Here is a 10,400-nt window from a genome sequence, read left to right on the forward strand (position 1 = left end):
CCAGGTCTCCTGTAGGAAGATTCTTTACTACTGAGCCACCAGCGGAGTCCCCCTCTCCCAATAATTTTATAACATTTTTAAAGTTTAAGGAGCAAACTTTGCACATAACCCAAAATGTTAAGGAAAGATGGGGAAGTAATGGATCTCAGAGCTGCTCTATGAAAGAATTTGTTAGTTTTAGGTTATAGTTGTTTCAAATCTTCAAATCCTACAAAAATCTTAGCTGAGAGGAAATGCAAATCTCAGGGAGCATTTAAAAAATCTATTTTTGGTCCAGTTATGACATAGCATTGACTCGTTCCAGAATTTTTAACATTACTGGGAAGAGACCATCAGTAGTGGTCAAAATCACATGCTGTTTACAAAGCAGGTGGGCATTCTTTTGGGATAATGTAGACAAGATAATTTGAGCTGTTGTTTCAGGTAATAAAGCAGAATCAGGTGGTAAATCATTTGGGCCGTATGCACAAATGGACAGTGACATAGCTAAATTAGTCACAACTGTTCACCACAGGCCAACTTCACCATAAAGGGCTATGTATCAGCAATGTTCCCTTATAATAAACAGTCCTGATGTGTGTGAGAGCAGGAGCATAATTCTATGGCTACAATCAACAAAGAAGTATCAGGCCAGGTCACCAAGGCCAGTGGAAACCCCTACCTCACTGCAGTTTTATGTGGATTAGCATATCACAGGAGCCAAATGCTGTGCCCCAGTGTAAAATATGACACTGTTACTTTGCAGGACAAGGGTAAGCCCTGTTCTTCAACACTAATAAAATAGACACTGTGTACAGCGTGGTCCAATAATTGAAACATAAAAGAGATATCTGGTAACAGAACATTAAAACATCAAGACATAAGAATTTCAGCTCTGAAAATAAGTAACAATGAAGAAAGATTAAAAAGAGAGATCTGGGATTTCTCTGAAGATCTGGCTCTGCGGCCAAGTCCTCCCTGTTGCAAGCGGCCATCGCCATGGGAACCAATGGGAAGGCCCGTGGGAAATTGTGACGCACTCAAGGGACAGGAGGTGGGGTGGGGAAGGGGAATCGGGGGGCGGAGTGAAGAAGGAGGGTGACCAGTGGGTTACCAGCATACCAGCCCAGAGCCTCTCCAGAGCCATCACAGAGCTGTTGCTTCCTGAACTCACTCCCAGGACACCACGGAGACCGCTGTGCCACCGCCTCGATGACAACGCCTCTGTGTCCGTTTCCGATTCAGGCTGTCCGGCAGCCCGCGGTCCATGGCCTCTCCCAGATAACCAAGAGTCTCTACCTCAGCAACGCTGTGGCAGCCAAGGACAAAGCCATGCTGTCTACCAACCACATCACCACCATCATCAATGTGTCGGTGGAGGCGACTGACACGTTCTTCGAAGACATCAAGTACGTAAAAGTGCGGCTGGCGGATGCTCCCAACTCGCGCCTCTACGACTTTTTTGACTTTATTGCGGATCACATCCACAGTGTGGAAATGAAGCAAGGCCGAGCGCTGCTGCACTGTGCTGCCGGGGTGAGCCGCTCTGCCACTTTCTGCCTCGCCTACCTGATGAAGTACCACTCCATGTCGCTGCTGGATGCCCACGCGTGGGCCAAGTCGTGCCGCCCCACCATCCGGCCCAACAACGGCTTTTGGGAGCAGCTTATCCATTATGAATTCAAGCTGTTTAGCAAGAACACCGTTCACATGATCAGTTCCTCACTGGGGATGATTCCCGACGTCTATGAGAAAGAAATCTGTTTGATGTCGCTGATGGGAGTCATTCCGGCCAACTCCTAACTTCTGCTTCAGATCCTGCACCAACCATGACTGAGGTGAACATTGAACTTTTATTGATAAACTAGAAACCCCTTTTTAGATTGGCAAGCAGAAAAGGGGGAAGGAGAAGGCTGGAGTTAACTTAGTTTGCTTATCTTTAAAGAATAAAATTCATTAAATGTAAATGATGACAATGCTTCTTATCCTGTGAGTGGCTGGGCATATCTGCTGGGGCCTGGCCAGAGGGGAGGGTGGGCAAGCTGGTGTCCAGCTCAGATGAACCCATAGCCAGGGACCTGCCAGAGGCTGACTAACCCAGGAGTGAGTGTCCCCTACCCACCTCCACCCCCAACCCCACCTGGTTCTTCCCAACCCAAAGCCAGAGCCTTAGACATGATACATGTCTCTGACTGTACATGCTTCTTACAGTAAGTGCCAACCTACTGAATAAGTGGCCTTCTTGGGGTTTTCCGGGAGTCCTGGGGGAGCCCCAGGGTACTCCTGCCCCCACCTTCAACCACAGTGACCCAACTCTGGCTTTCTAAATTCAATTTGCATATAAAATAATTTTTTAAAAATTCCACTGTATCCTTAGTCGCTCAGTTGTGTTCAAATCTTTACGACCTCATGTACTGTAGCCAGCCAGGCTCCTCTGTCCATGGGATTCTCAAGACAAGAATACTTCAGTGTGTAGCCATTTCCTTCTCCAGGGGATCTCCCCAACCCAGGGATTGAACCCGAGTCTCGTGCATTGCCAGGGAGATTCTTTACCACTGAGCCACCAGGCAAGCACCAATTCCACTATATAAAGCTGAAAAAATATTTTTTTCCCAGTGATCTACTATATGGCAAGGTCCCAAAGTGCCCTCAGCAACCCCCACCAGCCTTTGTGAGAAACATTAATCCCTTTCTCTAAGTGAAAGTGTTAGTAGCTCAGTCGTATTCAACTCTTTGAGATCCCATGGCCTGCAGCCCGCCAGGCTCCTCTGTCCATGGAATTCTTCAGGAAAGAATACTGGAGTGGATTGCCATTTCCTTCTCCAGGGGATCTTCCCTACCCAGGGACTGAACCCATGTCTCTTACATCTCCTGCACTGGCAGGCAGAATCTTTACCATCTGAGCCACCAGGGAAGCCCCCTTTCTCCAAGACACTTGCTAAAACAGAGAGAGTCCGCCTGACACCAGGCCTCCATTGCTTTCATGGGCTGTTGCGTAGTAGGTTGGAGCTGCTGGCCAGGACTCGACTGTGTCACCCCACCCCTTGTGACTGGGGCCTCTCAGAGCCTCCATTTCCTCACCTGTCAAAGCAGTGACAGCCTGTCTCTCCCAGGGTTGTTGTGAGGATTAGATTCCTTAGCGTGAGACCTAGCAAGCAGATGGTTTCCTGCTTAGAGGAAAAGGCTGCTCTTGTTATTAAGGTTACTTGTTGGCCCTGCCAGTTGGAGGTCAGCACACCCATCCTCACAAGGGCCTTTCCCTCATCTGTGTATGGCCCCTTTTTGTCTACAGAGTACTCTTTCTAAAAGTTATCTTGTCTTTAAAACAGATGGGGTAAGTTTCTTTCAGACCCTATCTCACAGGAGGCCTAGATTCAGAGCCCTTTCAGCATTCCCACTGTATCCCTGTGTTTAATCAATGTGAAAGCAAGAAGCACCATTCCAGGGCCCCCTGTTCCCCACCCAAAGGCCTTATTTAGAATCACTGACAATTAGAGCCAGAGCCCTGGGATCAACTAGGATCCGTGGGGACACTTGCCAAAGGGACAATTGAGTGGGCCCCAGAAGTAGGCCCTGAAATCTAGGATTGTTTAAATTCCCTAGGTATCTGATTCTGGCTTGGGAGCAGCTTTCTAATCCTGAATTACTCACATAGAAATATATATGAGTCAGAAAGCACAACTAGTCTGGTTGATGCAGACCTGTGGGTTCATACCACAGTGGAGTCCAAATGCCCTTTCTCTCCAAACTGACCCTCACTCCCACTTCCACAATTTGGGGGAGTGGAGGGGGGTTGCTATGAAAACCTCTGCTCTAGTTGGATCCTCTCCTTCTACAGATGGAAAGACTGGCTCCCAGAAGACCAGGATTAGTATGGCAGAACTCCCCCAAAGCAGCCTTTGTGGCAGAAACCCAGAAGAAAAATCTCTTTTCAAGTATTTTGAAAAGCAATTTGTTTGGGTGTATTTTATATATATGCATGTGTTTTCATTTTTTAAAAAATATGTATTTATTAATAATTTGGCTGTGCTGAGTCTTAGGTTGCAGCATAAGAACTCTCAGTTGTAGCATGTGGGATCTAGTTCCCTGACCAGGGATTAAACCCGGGCCCCCTGCATTGGGAGCTTAGAGTCATAGCCACTGGACCACCAGGGAAGGCCCATTTTCATTTTTTTTTTAGTATCTAATTTAACACACCATGGCTTCCATGGTGGCTCAGATGGTAAAAAATCCGCTTGCAATGCAGGAGACCTGGGTTTGATTCCTGGGTCAGGAAAATGTCCTGGAGAAGGGAATGGCAACCCACTCTTGTATTCTTGCCTGGAGAATTGCATGGACAGAGGAACCTGGCAGTCTACAGTCCAGGGGGTCGCACAGAGTTGGACACAACTGAGCGACTAACACTTTCACTAACACACTATGAAATTAACTCTTTGAACATACAGTTCTATCAGTATTAACAATGCATGTATTTGTATAACCTCTGTCACAATCAGGACACAGAGCAGTTCCATGATTCTAGAAATTTTCCTCATGTCTCACTTGTAGTCAAACTCTGGCCCCACTCAGCCTCTGACAAACACTGATTGGTTCTCCATCCTACTGACTTGCTTTTAAGAGAATTTCACATAAATGGAATCATACAGGATACAACCTCCATTGACACCAGTTGTAGTCCATTGTATGGATGTATCACAGTTTGTTTTGCATTCACCTGTGAAGAATATTTAGGTTTGTATTACTTTCCTAAGGGCTGCTGTAACAAAATACTGATAACTAGGTGGCTTAAAACCACAGAAATTTATTTTCTCACAGTTATGGAAGCCAGAGTCCTAAATGAAAGTCTCTTCAGGGCCATGATACCTCTGAGACCTGTCGGGGGTGCAGGACAGGAGGTGGAGAGATTTCTTCCTTGTCTCTTCCTAGCTTCTGGTTGTTGCCAGTGATCCTTAACATTCCTTGACTTGTAGATGCATCACTCCAGTATCTGCTTCTGTGGTCACATGGCTATGTGTCTGTCTTTCCTCTGGGCATACCTGTGTCCAAATTTCCCTCTTCTTATAGGACACCAGTCATATCGGGGCTCATTCTACTCCAGTACAACTGCAACAAAGTTATTTCCAAATAAGGTCACATTCTGGGGTTCTGGGGGCTGGTTTAGGATTTCAACATATTTTAGGGGGAGAATACAATTCAGTCCATAGCAAGGTTGTCTCTAGTTTGGGGGGAGTATGCATAAAGTGCTCTAACACAGAGAGACACACACAGAGAAGAAAAGGATCATGTCACTTGGAAAAAAAACTGTGACCATGTAAAAGTAGACTGTGAGTTACAGTGAAAGAAAATAACAACAACTTTTTATTAAGAAGCTATTATATGCCATGCACACTACTGGGCATTTATGGCAATATCTCAAGTCTTTTCAATAGCTCTTCATGGTAGTTATTATCTACATCCTACAAATGAGAAATCTGAGGTTCCAAGAGGTTAAAGATTGCCCAAAGCAGCACACAGCTCAGGAGTCAAGAGATGACAGGCAGATGGGGTTCTCTTTTCCTGCATTTCTTTTGAGACTAAGACAAGTAGATTGAGATGTTGCAAAACTGAGAGAGTCAATTCCTAGGCAGGTTGATAAGAAGTCCGGGGTCCCCGAGGAAGAAAATGGGATCTGGGGCTCTCAAGGAGGAGATAGGGGTCTGGAATTCTCAAGCAGGAAGAAAGGACAAACATTTTTTTTCTACATTCCTTAGTAAGGATTATATAATAATAATGCATCCTGCTTGAGGACATGTTTCTCCTTCCTGAAAACCTTCTGACTAATCCTGTTATCTTAAAATGTGTATTATGGGAGTGGGTTTAGTGAGATCTTTACAACTTTGAGACATTCTTTTGATTTATTGTAATAACCAATTAAAAAGTATATAATTCCCTTGCTAGGACTAGTGAGTGGGGCACTCTCCATCCCCTTTCTGATGTCTATGTCAGAAGCTTTCTCTGTCCCTTTTCTTACTTTAATAAAACTCTGCTACACAAAAGCTCTTGAGTGATCAAGCCTGGCTTCTGATCCCGGAGCTAAATCTTCTTCGGAGGTCACAAATCCTATATCATTCACCGTAAGCTATCAAAATGACCATAAATATTTGTGTCTGCTTTTGTTCCTTCTGGTCTGTTACATTGTCTATCTCTTCCTGTGCCAGCATCACATTCCTTAAAATTGGTGCAGCTTCATAATAGGCTGTAACATTTAATAGCGTAATGACATTCCCTCCTCCACCTCAACCCCACTGTGACGGGTCTTCTTCAGAGCCTTTTTGCTGTTGTTATTGTTAGATTTTCTTTTTCTCTTCTAAAGGGATCATTTTAATAGTTATGGTAGGGTAGTTTTAATTGAAATTACTGTTTTCTTGGGTATTGGTCAAGGTTGAATCAGGAGAACAGAAACCACAATAATTTCATCAGAGAAAATCTAATATAAAGAACTGTTTAGGGGTGGGATGGGAAAGTGGGAGGAAGGCTCACGAGCGAAGGGAATATACATATACTTACAGCTGATTCACAGTGATGTACAGCAGAAACCAACACAACATTGTAAACAATTTTCCTCCAATTAAAAAAAGAACAGCTTAACCAGGTATTAGAGGACTGAAAGGCAAAAATAGAACACACTGTATGTGTTTCTACACATATAAACAATTAAATAAAGATCATCTACCCAGAATATGAAACTTGATCAGTAAAGTATTGATCTTATTTCTAAAATTTGTGTATCTTAATTCCAACTTCTCATGCTATTAGAAAATTGTAATTTAGTATACTAACGTATGGGCTTCCCTGGTAGCTCAAATGATAAAGAATCAGACTGCAATACAGAAGACTACGGTTTGATCTCTGGGTTGGGCAGATCCCCTGGAGAAGGGAATGGCAACCCACTCTTGTATTCTTGCCTGGAGAATCCCAAGGACAGAGGAGCCCAGTAGTCTATGGGGCTATAGTCTATGGGGTCACAAAGAGTTGGACACAACTGAGCGACTGACACACACATACTAACACACCCCCATTCAACTGTTTACCATTCAGTTTTTTAAAACAGTTTTTGCTTGCTATAGCATTTACCATCATATCTGTTACATTACCAAAGAGACATCTATGATATCACATGACTATCCGTCCTGACTATGCTGTTGAGGTAAAGAAGTAAAGATATACAATAAGAGGGTTATGTTTACCTATGGGTCCTTGAGAGTCCATCTTCAGCTACCTCTGTGTCTCCTTCTGGTACACCTTCACTATTTCCCTGTTCATGAGATTGAGGCATTTGGAGAAGTGACCTCTTGATCACCTTTCGAGAAATGCCTAGTAAGGAGAAAGAAGGCAGTGGAAACATGAATTTTAGGATAACCTTTTGGTGCTTGGGCCAGATTCCCTGCCAGGTCCTCTCCATTTGGAGAGATGTATCAAGGTCTTAGTCAGGTATCTGTGTTCAGAAAGTGTATTTAATAAGATTTTTTGAAATAGGGCTTAACAGTGTTAGAATTTGGACTCACAGTTGGCTTCTTTCTTCAGTAGCCTCTATGATGAAGGAATAAAAAATGAACATAGAACTTGACCAAGTTAGAAGGCATATGTGATAAATTTGATTGAACCCTTGAGGCTCCAAGTTTAGGCATGTCTGCGCTGGGGACAGTGCGAGTTTGCACTCATATCCAGCTTTATTGCATGGTGGTCACAGAAGATGGCCTGTATAATTTTTGTTTTTAGAGCACTGAGATTTTCTTATTAGCTGTCTTATGAATAGTGAGTGTATTATTTATAGGTAGGATTCTAATACATGCTTTTATTATTTAAAAATTTTAATGTTTAAATAGGTAATATACTTGTGGTTCAGCATTCAAATGGTACCTAATAGAGTGAAAAGTCTCATCTCTGTCCTCTAACCAACTAGTTCTGTTTCCCAAAGGCACTTAATGTTATGAGTTTTTCCTGTATCCTTCTAAGGCTCCTCTGTCCATGGGATTCTCCAGGCAAGAACACTGGAGTGGGTAGCCATTCCCTTCTCCAGGGGATCTTCCCAACCCAGAGATCAAACCCAGGTCATCTGCATTGCAGGCAAATTCTGTACTGTCTAAGCCATCCTACTAGTATCAGTATTTTATTACATTGTTAGTCTTTTTTTCTTATTGATTTGTAAGAACTCAGAGAAATAAAGCATCTGTGATAAGAATTTCAAATATTATCTCCAAATTTTCACTTGTCTTTTGGCTTTGCTTAGAAGGGCTTCCCTGTTGGCTCAGTCGGTAAAGAGTCTGCCTGCAATGTGAGAAAGCCATGTTCTATCCCAGGGTCGGGAAAATCCCCTGGAGGAGGGCATGGCAACCCACTCCAGTGTTTTTGCCTGGAGAATTCTATGAACAGAGGAGCCTGGTATGCTACAGTCCTTGGGATCACAAAGAGTCAGACACAACTGAGTGACTAACAGAATGGATGTGCCTAAGCATTCCCTGGTGGTCCAGTGATTAGGACTCTGTGCTTTAACTGCTGAGGGTGCAGGTTCAATCTCTGGTCAGGGAACTAAGATCCCACAGGCCAAATGGGAATAGAGAAGAATGCTTACAGCTCAGTAAGGACTCAAATTAAAGTAAAAGACTCAATTAAAAAATAATGGATTTGCCAGGCAGAGATAACTTTTTAATTCAACTTTATTTATTTATTTGTGTGACTTGGGTTCTGCGTCACTCCCTGAAAGGCTTTCCAAACTTCAAAATTACATCAAAAAGTCTATCATGGCTCTCCAAGTAACATATAAATATTTATCTCTGTGGGATATATTCTAGTACAAAGTGTGAGACACGGATCCAACATTACAGTTTTTTCAGATTGCTACCACTATTCTATTTATAGAATTTATAATATAAAAAGTATATGTTATATTCATATACAGTTTATCTATATTCCATAATATATTATATAGTTTGTTAATAGTATCCATATTCCTTATATTTAATTTAGTTTTTGGTCTGCTTGATATGTCCAATAACTAAGAGGTGTGTTCGTCGTATACTGCTACTGTCTATATGTCAATTTCTCCCGATATTTCTTGGATGGTTAATTTTACATGTTAACTTGGCAGGCTATGGTGCACATCTGTCTGGTCAAACACTAGTCTAGATAGAGCTATAATGTATTTGTGGATGGGATTAACATTAGTAGTCAGCTGACTTTGACTACTGTCTACTGTCTTATTTGGGTTTCACCTACTTTGGGCGTGGGATATCTCTTCACAGATGCTCCAAGAAAGCTCAGCCGCTGAACCTTACCTTGGATGAGGGGTATCTCCTCCAGAGAAGACTCTACACATGGACATCACCAGATGATCAACACCGAAATCAGATTGATTATATTCTTTGCAGCCAAAGATGGAGAAGCTGTATACAGTTAGCAAAAACAAGACCAGGAGCTGACTGTGGCTCAGATCATAAACTCCTTATTGCCAAATTCAGACTTAAATTGAAAAAAGTAGGGAAAACCACTAGACCATTCAGATATGACCTAAATCAAATCCCTTATGATTATACAGTGGAAGTGAGAAATAGATTTAAGGGACTAGATCTGATTGATAGAGTGCCTGATGAACTCTGGACGGAGGTTCGTGACATTGTACAGGAGACAGGGACCAAGACCATCCCCATGGAAAAGAAATGCAAAAAAGCAAAATGGCTGTCTGAGGAGGCCTTACAAACAGCTGTGAAAAGAAGAGAAGCGAAAAGCAAAGGAGAAAAGGAAAGATATAAGCATCTGAATGCAGAGTTCCAAAGAATAGCAAGGAGAGATAAGACAGCCTTCCTCAGTGGTCAATGCAAAGAAATAGAGGAAAACAACAGAATAGGAAAAGCAAGAGATCTCTTCAAGAAAATTAGAGATTCCAAGGGAACATTTCATGCAAAGATGGGCTCGATAAAGGACAGAAATGGTATGGACCTAACAGAAGCATTAGATATTTAAAAAAGGTGGCAAGAATACACAGAAGAACTGTACAAAAAAGATCTTCACCACCAAGATAGTCACGATAATGTGATCACTGACCTAGAGCCAGACATCTTGGAATGGGAAGTCAAGTGGGCGTTAGAAAGCATCACTACGAACAAAGCTAGTGGAGGTGATGGAATTCCAATTGAGCTATGTCAAATCCTGAAAGATGATGCTGTGAAAGTGCTGCACTCAATATGCCAGCAAATTTGGAAAACTCAGCAGTGGCCACAGGACTGGAAAAGGTCAGTCTTCATTCCAGTCCCAAAGAAAGGCAATGTCAAAGAATGCTCAAACTACCGCACAATTGCACTCATCTCACACGCTAGTAAAGTCATGCTCAAAATCCTCCAAGCCAGGCTTCAGCAATATATGAACTGTGAACTCCCAGATGTTCA

The 10,400-nt window shown here is 42.8% G+C and overlaps 1 protein-coding gene across 2 annotated transcripts; it reads left to right on the top strand.

Moving 5' to 3' along the window:
• The first annotated feature begins 1,107 nt into the window (after nt 1-1,107).
• On the top strand, nt 1,108-1,782 carry DUSP21 (dual specificity phosphatase 21). Of its 2 annotated transcripts, XM_088833923.1 has the most exons (2): nt 1,108-1,359; nt 1,470-1,658. In XM_088833923.1, the coding sequence occupies exons 1-2, from the start codon at nt 1,192-1,194 to the stop codon at nt 1,656-1,658; spliced, it is 357 nt and encodes a 118-aa protein (XP_088690049.1). In that variant the 5' UTR covers nt 1,108-1,191. The 2 variants fall into 2 exon arrangements, with proteins under 2 accessions (XP_088690049.1, XP_055249717.1); XM_055393742.1 differs by having other exon boundaries at nt 1,108-1,782.
• Nucleotides 1,783-10,400: the final 8,618 nt, after the last annotated feature.

The sequence above is a fragment of the Moschus berezovskii genome, chromosome X, assembly GCF_049115385.1.
Source record: "Moschus berezovskii isolate FMDL1 chromosome X, NW_MosBer_1.0, whole genome shotgun sequence".
In the NCBI taxonomy this organism is placed as follows: Eukaryota; Metazoa; Chordata; class Mammalia; order Artiodactyla; family Moschidae; genus Moschus; species Moschus berezovskii.

Bases quoted from the DNA above. Each gene is read 5' to 3' on its own strand.
- DUSP21 (XM_055393742.1), top strand. From the start codon at position 1,192: ATGACAACGCCTCTGTGTCCGTTTCCGATTCAGGCTGTCCGGCAGCCC.